Source organism: Vanellus vanellus, assembly GCF_965231255.1.
Source record: "Vanellus vanellus genome assembly, chromosome: 2".
Classification (NCBI taxonomy): Eukaryota; Metazoa; Chordata; class Aves; order Charadriiformes; family Charadriidae; genus Vanellus; species Vanellus vanellus.
Window position 1 is genome coordinate 61295476 of NC_138906.1, and position 14770 is coordinate 61310245.

General features: G+C 42.4%; 1 protein-coding gene across 1 annotated transcript in view; it reads right to left on the reverse strand.

Annotated features, from left to right (window-relative positions):
* Positions 1 to 5805: 5805 nt before the first annotated feature.
* The window catches only part of SFRP4 (secreted frizzled related protein 4), a gene marked incomplete at its 5' end in the record, with an annotated part of 9281 nt that continues 316 nt past the window's right edge, over positions 5806 to 14770 (reverse strand). The window contains 6 exons of the mRNA XM_082499173.1: positions 5806 to 6064; positions 8608 to 8671; positions 11187 to 11385; positions 14088 to 14153; positions 14246 to 14326; positions 14528 to 14763. Coding sequence (XP_082355299.1) covers positions 5876 to 6064; positions 8608 to 8671; positions 11187 to 11385; positions 14088 to 14153; positions 14246 to 14326; positions 14528 to 14763 — 835 coding nt within the window. The 3' untranslated portion in view covers positions 5806 to 5875. The remainder of the gene's footprint in view (positions 6065 to 8607; positions 8672 to 11186; positions 11386 to 14087; positions 14154 to 14245; positions 14327 to 14527; positions 14764 to 14770) is intronic.

Sequence of the window (14770 nt, forward strand, 5' to 3'; positions counted from 1 at the left end):
TAGCAGCTTTGGAAAGGAGGAATTTAAGAGATACATTTCAAAATAATACAAATAACTGTTTCAGTCATCTGATGAAGAGATTCAGATTCACAAAGGTTTTATATCTTTGCGATACAGACTTCTGTTGAATTATCAAAATATGCATTCAAAAGCATGGTAATTGAAATACTGTCAATATTTTAAGAGATTACTTTGTCTCTTTAAAAGTTTAACTCAACACTTAGGTATTGTATACATAATTTAGACTTCCATCCACTCTTACTCGAATTTGATATTGCTGTGACATAGACATGGATGTAATTTTTAAGAATTTGAGCACTTGTGATGGTCTCAGCAAGCATTTACATTTATAGAGTCAGGAGGAATGTGTTCCAACACAAGTTCCATTGAGTCTCGCACGTGTAAGTTTAATTGCAAGAAGATTTTCATAACCCCTTTGCCTACAAATCTTACAGAAAGTCTGACTCTGTCCTTTTATCTCATATCTAAATGCCAGACCAAATGAGAATGTGACCTTCGTGACCGGTTATTTAGAAAATGTCTCGTGGTTCAGTGCAGAATTAGCTGGTGCAGAGATGTGATGAAAATTCTTCCAACACTAACAAAAGATAACAAAATTAATCTTCTGATTTTTGTCCCAGCAGGAGAGAAATGGAACCACAGGGCATGTTTATTTTTACAACAGACCACATATTTCCTTGTTTAGGAACTTTAATGAAATCATAATCTGACACTAAGACTGTTTCAGTTTAGAATGATAAACAAGCTGGTTTTAAATCTCAAAATACTGTTTAAGAAGAATTAGTATGTCTGATTGTAGTGAGTATTTGTACTGAAGTACTGCATAATAAAATAAGGGAAGTGGGGACAAAGCTTTTTTCCCCGCCAAAAGTTGGAGTCAATCAGCTTGTGGTTGTGTACTACTGCACTGTTTTGCCTTTGCTCCGACTGCTGAATGAGCTGCACTGGCAAGTCAGACCTTGCAAGTATCTATTGACTTTATCCACAGGGTTTTTTTGTGAGCAAATGATTAGCTTCCCGATTACCTTGCTCAGAGGATAAATACTGATGTGCTCTGAGTACCTACAAACTGAAGTTCTTATCATACTGTAACCTGAAGGAATCAAAATACTTAGGGCGTTGGTCTGTTTGGGGCATCTCTTGATCACTCTGATGCGTGCTTTAACCTTCTGACTGTAACATAGACCGTCTGATGTATTTAAGGTACTTTGGGGTTTTGACCTTAGTATTCTCATCTAGAGAAAAGGAGTGTGTCCTCCCTTCCAGATGCATTCCTTTCTGCTTATTGCCATACTGGTTTATCCACAAGCCCTTTGGCAGCAACAACAGGAGCCAGCCTGATATTAACAGATTACCTGGAACCCTCGGAATTTACTGCATCTCTAAGAAGTAAGTTTGAAATCCTGTTTCACCTTCCAACAAGGCTGGTGTTCAATTTTGGAGACGTTACAAGAGATACAGTGTCAGCAATTGAAATTAAACATAGAACCCTGACTACGTCTAATTAGAAGTAAGGTATCTCTATAGAAATTAAATACTTATTTCTTGGTCCTTGCAAGTTATTTTTTCCCGTAAATGGAAATGTAGTTTTGAATCTTTGATGACCCATATTGATGGATTTATATTTATTTACAAAATTAATCGGAGCTGATGTGGTTTACCAGAAAAATCTGGTTGGGGAAATTATTTCGGATGTGCATTTACATTCAACTACTAAGCGCAACCAAAAAAGCATGTCTCGGTTGTGCATAATTGGAGTAAATATTTTTTCAGGTTTCATTCATTTGGAATCTAGGTTACAATGCTGGATAAAATTATTTAAGAGCTGTTTGAGTATTTTGGACTGGAAAATCTTTTTATTTGTACAGGAAGTATTTCTCAGTTATATGCAATGACTGGACAAAAGTAACAAAGCTGCAACGCTGAGTTGAATTAAAGTGACCGGGTCATTCAGGTCCTGTTGGAGGGGGGTTTATGAGGTTTTTTAAAATGTGGTTCGTAAAAGAGTTCTGATTTGCATTTACAGTGAGCTTCTAAAACCGTGCCAATTATTCACAATTAGAGTAAATATTTTTTCAGGTTTAATTCTTTTGGAACTGAGGTTAGAACATTCAGTGAAAATATTCAATGGCACTTCTTACTAAACCGGGCACATGTGTGTGGGAGGTAGTAAGAAATGCACTAGAAACATCTGTTCGGTGTTCCGGGCAATTTTCATTTTATATGAATAAAAATGCCAAGCCCTTCAGTAGGAAGGCAGCTGTAACGCTGAGAAAAAACATTTGACACTTCAAGCTTTGGCCTGTTAATTTTTTCAGCTGTAAATAGGTACACTAATTACTTTCATTCATCAGCAGACTATTTGCCCACTCTGCTAAACTGAGGTTTCATGGCTCCGGTGCTGGGGTGCACTGGCATGGCAATGACTACACCTGGCCGTGGATGTGCACAAGGAGAGGTGAGTCTGACTTTTTGCCACGTGCCAGGGAGCAGATGTGGTGAGTGGGGCACATGGGGACACAGGAGGACGCATCTGCCTGCTCGAACAGCTCTCGCTGCTCCAACATCTGTTTCGCACCTTCACAAGGCAAGGGCAGCGGGCAGCAGGGATGTTCTGGGTCTGGATTCAGCCAGCATTTGATGCTGCAGTGAGTTAATAATTGTAAGGGATTTTCAAAATGAGTGACTTATATTAGCGTTGAATTGGGTTGACCCATGGCTTCTTAAAAAGTAGGGAAAAATACATTTGCGAAAGTACACTACGTTACTAATTCATCCCCTCTGTCTGCACATCTGTTCTTTGTATTGTGACATATTTTTTGTTATATTGCCTTGCCTTCTTCCATATTTTTACCATATCAGAATGAAAGTTAGTCAGCATAAAGTGTGCATAAAAATGTCAAGGAATTTGGAAACACCGAGGTTGGTGCATCAACGTATTCCAACATACCGGAACGGTCAGTCTAATGATGGTAGCTTACAGAAGGAATGGTGACAATTCTCTGGAGAAAATATTTTTTACAGTTTTTTCTCTGATATCAAAAAATGAAAACAGTATGGTTTTAACAGTTTTAAAATAATATGTAACGTTGCTATGAAGTCTAGCTAGCTGTTCCAAAAGTTTTGTTCAATAAACACCACACTCAACTATGTTCACAATAAAACTTGTTGAAGTGAAATATCACAACTTTGGTATGTTGATAGGACTGTCATTCATTTTTAATAGGTAACATCCGTATTGATTGGGGTACTTTAAATTGGGATCGATAGGTAATCAAAGCTTAAGAACTCCTGCTACACAGTAGACAAAACTATTTTAGAAGCTTTCCAATCATGCTGATCTTTTAGATCATGCTTACTTAAGTCAGGATTTTCAAACCCACCTAATTTAGTCACCTGCAGTGAAACTCCATCTCCTCTGATTTCAGTTTCAGCTTTTCCATTTCATTGTATGGGATTACGATTTCACCTATTGTCTGTATGTGTGCACCTAAGTTTCTTGTCTGTCTTTTTGTACATGTCAAACACACATAAATCCCACTAAAGTCAATAGATGCAATATATGCTCAGCATTCCTGGCACCTGGATTGAATTTTGGATCTAATTCTGCAGGTATTCCATGGAGATAAAGTTCTGCATCTGCCCACAGTCAGCAGGAAGGGCTACATTTGGATGCTGACCTCGGCATATTTTAACCAACTGCTCAAAGCTCAACCAATGATTGTGTTGGATCGGGGGGGTTTCCCCCTGAACTACCCTATATACTATTATTCCATTTTTCTGTAACACCTCTGTCCCTTTGTTTTAAGCATTCTAACTTGGCATCTATGTTTTCAGCTTGTGTTAGCATGCTACCAACTATGGTACCGCTGCTACCAAAATCACTCCACCATATTTTCCTTAAATTTAATGTATGCAAATTTCATTGGAATTCTTGTAATAACATAGATCAATATACTGATATGACTAGCTGTAACTCTTTATGCTAACCTACGCAACTCTTGGGGTTTTTTTCTGATGTACACTCTCTATTTTAGAAATGCTCATTTTCTTTTATAGATACCAGAATTGCCAAGTCTAGTCATTAGTTTTGCTGCAGTAGTTCTTGAGGGTCTTTAGGATGCCTGTCATGAACTCTTACAATGATAATCATAGAACGGTTTAGGTTGGAAAGGACCTTGAAGATCATCGAGTTCCAACTCCCACTAGACCAGGTTGCCCAAGGCAACATCCAGCCTGGCCTTGAACACCTCCAGGGATGGGGCCTCAACAACCTCTCTGGGCAACCTGTTCCAGTGCCTTACCACCCTCAAAGTGAAAAACTTCTTCCTAATGTTTAATCTGAACCTGCCCTCTTCCAGTTTAAAGCCATTCCCCCTCGTCCTATCGCTACATGCCCTAGTAAAAAGTCCTTCCCCAGCTCTCCTGTAAGTCCCCTTTAGGTACAGGAAGACCGCAATAAGATCTCCCCGGAGCCTTCTCTTCTAAAGGCTGAACAGCCTCAACTCAACGCAAAACTTAATGCAGGTGAACTTCTTACACGTTAACAGAAATCAGACTGTGCTACCCATACTGCCTCATCCGGGTAGAGCTTGGGCAGGAATAGCATAAATGCCACCTTGGAGTTATGCCGATTAGATTTATATCACCTTTGCTATTTTAATACCTCACACGGAAAACATTCTCAGTAAAACTTAGTACATAAATAAAAGCATCTGCTTTGTCTGTGACCCTTTGGAGGGTAACTGTTACCTTCTGATCAGCAAAACTGCAGACAGGCAGTTGTTTTCAAAAGTTCAGGAATAGGGACAAGCCTGATTTATTTATTTATTTATTTATTTATTTGGTATCAGAGAAAGATTTAGAAATATGGTGTCAAATGATAAAAAATTATCCAAATGAACACTGAGCCACATGAAGCCCTATCTTCTCTTTAATACTGTACAGTAGCTGTCAGTTATATTTAGAATAATGCTTCTATTCCAGTTTTCATAACAAAGCTATATTACAGTGAACATAAGTGTTATTTTTAAGAATTCTACAGATCTGCTTCACTTTAATCTGTCCTTTTAAAAAATACTGATTTTTCAATTAGATGCTTAAATATATTTGAAATTATAACAACAGAAGCCAGCCTGAAGTACAATAAAAAAAAAATAAATGTCTGCTTTCGATGCATTTTTGCTGCACAAACCCACCAGATCAAATACTAACACCGTAAGCATATTTCTGGCACGCACATAAAAATTATCACACAATGCATACCCAGATGCTTATAGGTAAGCTGTGTTTCTCAAGATTCTGAACAAGGGCTGTGATTCCAAACAGCAGATAGATTCAGCTCCAGCAGCCGCAGCAGCCGCTGCCCCCAGATGTCTGCCAGAGGTTGCCATCCCTCTGCTGCTCCTCAACTGCAGTGGTTCTCAGCCCACCAGACTCACTCATAGACTAACTTGCCAACTACTACCCTGCTATGCTTCCTAAAGAGAGAAGAGATGCTCCATGCAGCTCTCCAACCTCTGGCAGGGAAGCAGGGCAGGCAACTGGCACAAGGAGTTAAAACCTCTGGCAGCCAAGGCTAGATTTATCTAGAATTGCAAATCAGAGCCCTAAGATAAAGTTCAGTCAGCTGGAATATGCCTACCACGTATTAGTGCAAACCTACGCTCCATGGCTTGCAGTGGCTTGAAAGGAAAAGCAAACCTTTTAAAAGGAAAGTGCAGCCAAAAATGTCTATGCAGAAACTGCCATCAGTTTTTAAATCGACGAGTTCTGGGCTAATAAAACATGCCAACCAAGCCAGATTGTGACCCTCGTCATGCAGGAAAAGTCTTTCCTTTTGGAGCTTTCACACTCATACTTTTTTAGGGTTGATTTCTTTCTGGCCATTTCTTACTTTAGTGGCCTTTTTAGGGCCACTGATCAGGGGGCTGGTGTTCTTGGTCGATGGTTTTGGGGCTCCACTCCGACCGCTGCGTCCTGAATTCTGGTTCTTACTCCGGGCTGTTCGCAGCTTTTGTTCTTGCAGTCTCTGTTCCCACCTCTGTGGAAACGCAGAAGACAAAGAGGCTGAGTTACAGAGAGACATCGCCATGAGTAATTATTACGTCTCAATCAAAGCTATCCCAAACCTTTGATGTTAGCACTGCTCTTAAGGGTTTTGTGCTCTGTCCTGCAGGGCTGTTGAGCTCAGTGTGTTACGGCTGTCTGCAGGGGAAACCTTGTCTTGGGTGGGGGAATTTCCACAATACCAGTTGGTGAAAATGACAACTGCACATCTCGTGTGCATGCTGCACGCGAGCGCACATCTCATGCCTTTTCAGCAACCCAGGGGAGCTGGCACCATGCCATCAAAAAGACCGGGTCTGCACACCGGGGCTCCTTTGCAAACCCATTCTCTGCTGTCCTCCTGAACGTGCTACTTGACTTTTCCCCAGAAAAGCCTGCAGAAAGCAGGCAATGCTTTCACAACTATGTATTTAAACACAGAGCTACAAGGGAAGGTGGTTATTCGCTTTCTGGTTCTGCTTTTCCCTGGTGTGGAGAGGACTGGGCATATGCCATGCATAAAAGAGTTTATGCTAAGGACAGACAATGGAGGTGACCACTAAAATCACAGAGTGTTGGGAGTTGCAATGAGACAGTTGTGAATAATGCACCTGCAGCTTTATTCAGTAACAACCCTGAGAAATTTTGAAATGCAATTCGATCAACAAGCCCACCAAAGAGAATAGCTGTCAGATTTCCAAACCCAAAAGGGCAGCAGCTAGAAAACAGGTTTTTACAGTGAGGTTAAGTGGTTAGGTGGTCAAAAGTATGGAGAGATCCACAACACTGCAGCAAAGGCTGCAGTCTTTCACCTCTAAGAACAGAAATACTTAAGGAAAGCAAGGTAGATAATAGAACCTGGAAGGGGTCTCAGCTTTCCCCTCTGCTAATGAACTTTCTCTTCTGAAAATCCCACAGGCAGGGACTTTGCTCAGTGATCAGAGCAAGAGAAGTGTTATCCAACTTCACTCTTACTAGTGTCTCTGCACTGACCCTGCTGCTACTCAAACTCTTGTCCTGGCTAGAGAAGAGCTCAGCCATGTTGTGGTTATGTTAACAGGTGTCTTCTGTGGTCCCCAGACAGCTCAAAATATTAATTTTAAGTAGTAACTCAAGATAAAAGTTGGATGCAAGTCTTCAGAGATGAATGGTGGGCATTAAAATTAAGCTACTGTGAAACCTAGCTCCGCACTTGCCATATTTGCGTAGTCAGGGTCATCATACGCATCTTTATAAAACAAAAACTATCAGTAGGCATTTAGGTGTGTCCCACTCAAACATGTTTAAATGAGGATTTAATTTATGAAACTATTGGTATCAGAGGGAACGACACATGTTTGAGAAGTATTTTTTTGGCAGTCATGCATCTATTTTACAGTCTGGAAATGAACATCCAAACAGGTTTCAAGACACAATCAGAGATGTTTCGAGACACAAAACAGTGTGAGGAGGCCACTAAAACGCTGTGTGCCAGTACTAGGCCATTAAGTTGACAGCTAAGGGACTTCAAGAGTCTGAGTCATATGTCAGTATTCTCTAAATCCCACATGGTATCATCTGCAATTGCAATATATTTATTTTTTAGAGACTTAAAGGATGTTTCCTTTTCCACAGGTAGGTTTTACATGAGTAAGTGAGGAGAAAAGGGAATGATGAAAGCATCAAATACAATTTCCTACAAGAAGCTGGTCTGTAATCTAAAATCTTCTACTGATGGAAACGTGTATTTTTTTTCCTTCTCTCTGTCAATTGCCAATCAGCCCATAATTAAAATAAATACACATGCATGTCCTTAATGCTCTGAAACCTTTCCTGAATTGCAGAAATAGTTTTCTTCCATCTCTAAAAGTGTGAGGAAGAGTCAGACATTGTCTTGATCCACCCTTTCTTTCCATTATAAAGAGGAGTTTACAAGCAGGGAGTGATAGCAAGTGCTCTCCTGAAGCCTCAAGAAGCAGGGCCATCTGCTGCTCCTGCCTCCCAGGTCCCTATACTATAGACTTTTCCATCCAACGTTCCCTGAAACCAGTGAGGGGATGCCCAATACTTTCAGCACATCTTTAGTGGGACGCAGCTGGTGAGAATCTGGGTCTCAGGCCTGCAAACTTTAATGCAGCAAAGCCCATTTATCCGCTGCAGTGGATGTTAACGTCCTTTCTTAGCGAATGCGGACTATATACTCATCTGTGTATCGCCTGTCCGACAGTTACTCGCCTTAGTCGTGACAGGAAAGGAATTCCCTGAGTCATTATTGTAACAAGCCAGAGTTCACACAAAGATCGCCTACCCATCCTATTTGGGGACAGTTTGGGGATAAAATAGAAATAAAATTTTAGAGACCCTAAAACGCAAGACTAAATTTTTCAAATTTTCACTTACACTTGTATATAGTTATGGGGTACGAAAATGTTGAAGTGAAAATAATAATACCCAGAGATGTTATGGATATCTGAAAGTCAAGCAAGTTATTCAATGCTGAAGTAGAACAAAGCTGTTTAAATTAACTTTAACGGCGTTCTTTTCTCTGGTTGTATTTACCTTAAATCTTTTGTTTAGTTGATCCTTCCATTTTTCAACTAGACATCCATCAAGAAGCATCAACCTGAAAATTAAGAAATAAATACAAGTTACAGGTATTTCTGGGTTTGATTCCTGAGATGTCATTCCAGATGATTTAACACAGACTGAGGCTGAAATACACCAGCAAGTACCAGTACTGACAGTTTCTGTGTATGGGACAACAGGACAAAAGTCTTTTTCTCTATCCCTAAATGCTTTCTAATGGATTTCTAAATGCTTGTGCTGCTCCTTCTGAAATTCTATGCTAAACTCCATAAAAACATGATAGTTGCCAAAAGAAATCAGACTTTACAGCCAAAACTGCAGCATATGGCTAGTATTGAGAAAGCATTTAGAGCTCTTTGTGCTAACTTGCAGCTATTCTCCAGGGGAAAATTGTCCTTTCTGGATCACTGTTAACAAAAAGTGATGGGTTGGGTAACATCCAATTAAACTGTTTAAATGTATATGTACATATATTTTTACTAATGCCCACTATATATTTGTGTGTGTGTGCGCGCAGAAGAGTAGTTTAAATTAACGTATTTTATTTCCAAACTTAAAAACAAACCAAAGCAAAACTGTTTCACGTGCACCAGTTAATGCAGCTCAGCTGACGAATGGTAACACGTTATCTGATCACAGCACTTTGCTGGTGGGTGAGGGTCACACAGCGGAGCAGGACCTGACTCTCCCAGATTCCATGAACAACAATTGCCACTCATACCAGGTCAAAAAGAGTACAAAACACTGCCACTCTTACCTGTTAGCCACTATGCATCCACTTTGCCCAAACATAAAAGGACTACAGTGGGTGCAAGCCCTTGAGAACCAAGATCAATATGATACACATCTCCTTTCTGAGGAGAGATTAGAGGATTAACATTAAGATTGAAGCTAAACCCACATCGTGATGAATGAAACCACAACACAGTATATACCTGATGCAGCTTCTGTTCAGGTCAAACTACCAAGTGAGACCCTCACCCTGCTGATGGACAATGGGTGTTTTGCCGTTGACTTCTGTGGAGCTACAGCTTCCACTCGTTTTGCCTCTGACATTTTAAAAAGCTAGTGTAATTCAAAACCTTCTGTTTGCCTGCCACTGAGTTGAACAGGAAACACATATAATAGTTTATGTTTCTTTTTCAAATCCATTTTAGTACACTATATGAAAATAAAAAACCTCAGTGACCTTTAAAAACCATCACAAAATATTTAGTGAATGGTGTGTTTTTCCATAGTAATGGAGAAGAGCAGATTGCAGTCTTTCACTTTTGGAACCTCCACGCCCTGACAGCCTCCTGAGGGTCCTCTCCAACAAAGCTCTGCAGCTCAGAGCTCCTCGATCGCAATCTTGGTCACGGTCCTTCTGCGTGACTTAGAGCAGGTATCCCTAAAATGACTAACACAAGTAGAAGGCTCTAAATTAATCTCTGTGAAATACTTCCAGATCTGGAGCGGCAAGGTGCTGTGTAATAATAAAATACTGTGGCTGTTAGCTCACAACAACAAAAAAAAAAAGGTAAAAAGGTATCAGATGGCAACTTTCAGAAACACCTATAAAATGCTTTTAAAATATCAACATAAAACTCCTAGAAAATATGGATATAGACCACCAAGTTCTGCACGAAGATATTCTACGGTTCTTACAAGTGCAGATGTTCAATTAACAGCCATACCTCCGTACGCAAAAGCAGCCTGCACATTTTACAAACAGCCTTAACGCTGACCCTCAGCACAGAGCCACACGTGCCTACCACCCCACAACCTGTCCTGTGGGCATCTGTTGCTACTGGTATGCTTGGGGTGCTCACGGGGATGGCATGTCCCCTTCTGCCTCAAGAACCCGGAGAGAAAAGGGAGCTGTGATTCATCACTGCCTCCCCTCCAGACCAACATGCTGGATTTCCTTCCATGCCTGGGGCTAGGCTGACTGCCAGATAAAAGGTCTGGTAAAGTTAGTTTTGTTTTGTCTTTTAATCATACAGCAGGGCTGGCAAGCTGCTCTGAGAGTATTTACTTTTCATCTACCATCCGGGAGCCGGAGCTCCGATGGCTGCAGCTTTGGCCGGTGCCGGTACAGCTGTGGGATCAGGAACATCTCATTGGTGGCACCAGTCCAAAGTACGGATAGGCCAGCACAGAAGTCCTTGCTCTGTCTCCAGCAGCTCTGTGGACAGGAGATGTGTATCACCTCCTGTCCCCTCCCCTGGGGTGGGTGAGGCAGAACTATGCCTTCCATGCCGTCCTGCCAACATGGACCACCATCTACAGCCACCATCGGGCTTGTAGCATAAGAAGCAGCTCATACCTATGGAAAACGGTCCTGGAAAAACACTCCCCTAAACACCACATTGTGGCGCAGAGCTGAGGCTGATTAAGTGGAAAAAGTTAATCGCAAAAGTAATTGAAAAATGTAGGTGTATGTGTGAGTTATCCTAAGAAAAACTATCAGCAAAACATGCTCATGAGGAGGAAGGGAACTTTGCTGGTCCTCCTTCCCATCCATCCCAGCTAACTATAACACTTTTCTGCACCACGTCGCCAGGGCTCACCTTGAGCGCCATTCATAGCACATGATGAGGACATCCTGCTTGGGCTGGAGAGGTGGACACTGGCAGGAGGAATTTGTCAGAAGAGGCACTTGAGACAGAGGTATTGGCATCGAAGACTTGAGTATATCTTTGACTTCAACCACCGTCGTTATCTCGTTGCAGTTCCCTCTTTCTACGCTTTTTACTTTAGCGTGAATAACTGCAATTAGAAAAAGTGAGGCATGAGAAATTTAAACACATCTCAAAATTAAATAAAATGTATTAAATTGAAAGCTGTTGTTTCGGCTGCGAAGCAAGAACTACTTCTTCATGTGTGGGCATGTACAGTGGCTTAGAATAACAGAGGCCTGATCCCAATTTGGTTTTCAGTAGGACTGTTGACAACTGTGAAATTAAACATGTGCTTAAATCCCTGCCAGATCAGGCCAAGCAATCTTGCCTGGAATCGCACACACAAACAGCTCCTTTGACTCAGACTTGAACAGCCCCTCGCATAAACCGGACCCACTCTACAGCCACATCCAGCTATTTCCAATTAAGTAATGAATAATTTACCTCACAGACAGCTAGCACAAATCCAGTCTTTTTGATAATAAAATAATTTCCATGCAGGTTGCAGCCAGGAACTAAAGTCTTTTCTTAAATATAAGAAAGAAGGGGAGATTTGAAACAAGTAGTCAAAAACTAAGAGGCTTAGGACTGTCCTGATTTACTTGGTTTATACTTTTTTTCACCTTTTGCCCTTGGAATATGCATCAATAGTAAGACCCTCATATAAAATAGACTCTGAAATGGGTTCTTCTGACTATGAATAAACCAACGTTCATATTTTTACCTTTTATTGAGGAAAACCGCATGCCTGCACGGGTGCGAGAAGGTGAAACCACGTAGATCACGCTGAGGATGATCCCTGGCTAACTTTGCACCTGCAAACCCCGGCAGTACCTACCACTGCAGCGTTTCACCCACCCTCTCTTGTGAGAAGTACCAAAGCAGAGAAAAGAGGCACAATTTTTACGCGAAGGGCTTTGTCTCTAGGAAATGTCAAAATAGGAAGGGTCCAATTATCAAACTGTAACAAAAGTCTTCAGTGAAAGAAGCATGAGCAGTGGATGTATGCACCAGGCGGCAATTAGCCTGCAGCAACGCTGCCCCTGGCAGCCACCAGGTCAAAAGCCTTCAAATGGACCTACAAATGTTTGGAATAATCTTCACAGGAGACCTGCAATTTTAATACAGTCTGGCATTCACATCCTAACTTTATCGGGACATGTGTAACAGCCACAAAACACGTGAGGGGTTTCAGTTTCAGGGACTCAAAACCCATTTTCAAGTCTGATTGAAACCAAGTTTTGACTGGCTAGAAATACATTTTGGCTGTAAATATTATTTTAAAGGATTTCAGAAAAAAATGGTTTTATTTGCAACTAGTTCTGCCTTGTCTTGTCTCTCAATTCATTTTCCATATGAACATGTCTATTTATTTCAGAGGAGATTGAATAAAAATCTACCTCGCAAAAACAAAATCTTGATTTCACAAATCCAATGGAATTACATTTTGGACCCCAGCCTACAGTTTTTATTCAAGCAACACTCCCACTGAAGTCCCTGGAATCCGAATTTGTATGGCTAACACCTGTATTTCATTTTGGAAGAGTTATTTTATATCACTGGTTTTTTATATACTTCAGACAATTGTGGAAGTTCATTCTTCCACCTGAATTTATCACTGTGTTGTACTGAGATGGATTAAGGAACTATATAAAAAGAATATATGACATAAATGCACCAAAATGCCATGACAAAAAAAAAGTGTACGATTACCAAAGTTAGGTGTTCAGGTTGATTATTCCCACCAAACTGGAGTTTGGATTATTTTTTTTTCCCTATACTAACAAAGAAGCAAATAGCTACACACTTACTTTCATTTGTTATCAGACAAACAGGAATTGACTGGATATAACTCTATTGCATAAGAACTGAATACATCCCTTGAAGAAACAACTTTTACCTGAGAAAAAGCCCATAAAGTACAGAAGACCATGAGACTGCATGTTAAGTTCAGAGCTAATAGTGGGTTTCTATTGACATTACAGATATTTAATCTGGTATTTATCTAATCTTAATTTGACTTCTTCCTGACTCCCAGCATCAGAAAACCAGAGGTGGGGGACCCAGGAGGGAAGAGCCACTAATACTTAGAATCATAGAATCATAGAGGTCTAGGTTGGAAGGGACCTTTAAGACCATCGAGTCCAACCATTGACCTAACACAGCCAAAACCACCACGAAACCATGCCCTTTGTATTGCCAATATGTCATGCAATATATCATAAAACTATTGGCCAACTCCTTGGCTGTCTGGTGCAAATTGTCACCAAATTCAATTAAACTCTGACAATTCTGCACATTTTTACGCATTTTTAAGTAATAACTTTTTACCTTGCTTCAGCTTCTTTCACACTTACAAGTTTTTTCTAGGTGATAAACCTCTGTTTATTCCACCTGCTGGATGACAACAAGAGCTGGCCAAGCAGCTCATGGTCACGCTCACGTTAAGTTGTGATTGCACTTACTAGAGCCACCTTTACAGAAGCAAGTTTCTGCAGGGCGACCCACTGCACATCACCGACATTTCACTGCTTTTATCAGAAACACACCATCATCCACGCGACGACTGCTCCTGCCTGCATGAGCTGTGCGCCAGCGGTGGGTTTTGGAAGAGGACGGCTCTTGTCCTCAGGCAAAAACCCACTTGGAAAGGCTGCGGTTGGAGCGGTGTCCTCACCCTACACTTGCTGGATGGGGCCTGGTGTGGGTCCAGCACCCACATGGAGCTGCCTAACTCGCAGGGACAGGCACAGCTAAGCATTCCCCCCCCCCTCCCCCCAGTACACTTACTGTAGCTGTAGTTCTTGGCCAGGTAGGTGGAGAGCGTTGGCTTTGTCTTTTTGCACCTGCATCGCTCTTCAAAGGAAGAGAAGGGGAAACGGTTGAGGGGTATCAGAGGGAGCCTGGCTCTGGGGAGGGGGGAGGTAGGGGGGTCCCCCGAGGCTCACCCTGGCCGCGGCTTTTGCAGTCGGGCTCCGGGGGTCTCTCCGGCACCAGCACGCCCTGAGTGAAGTCCGTCCACTTCACATCTGCAAACAGAGGTGCGGCGGGGAAGGAAAAGCTGTCGGGGAGATGCTCCCGGGGCAAAGGTGGAGGGGGGGTGGGGTGGTCCCACCTCCCCCCCCCCGCCCCAGGTGGTAGCGGGGGGGGGGGGGGCTACCCCACCGCCGCCCCCGTCCCCGCCGTCCGTCCGCCCGCCGCCCCCCCCCACCCTCCCCGGGGGCGCTCACCCTCCGGCAGGTCGGTGACGATGGCCTCGGGGGAGATGCAGACGCCGCGGTCGTAGACGGGGAGGTCGTCGCAGGCGAGGCTCTCGGGCCAGCTGTGGTTGTAGCGGCGCATGATGGGCTCGCAGCCGTCGCGGGCGCGCTGGCAGACGGAGCGGCAGGGCTTGATGGGGTCGTAGAGGAACTCCAGGGTGCAGATGGGGGCGTACATGGCGCAGAGGAAGAAGGGGAGGACCGGGCTGCAGC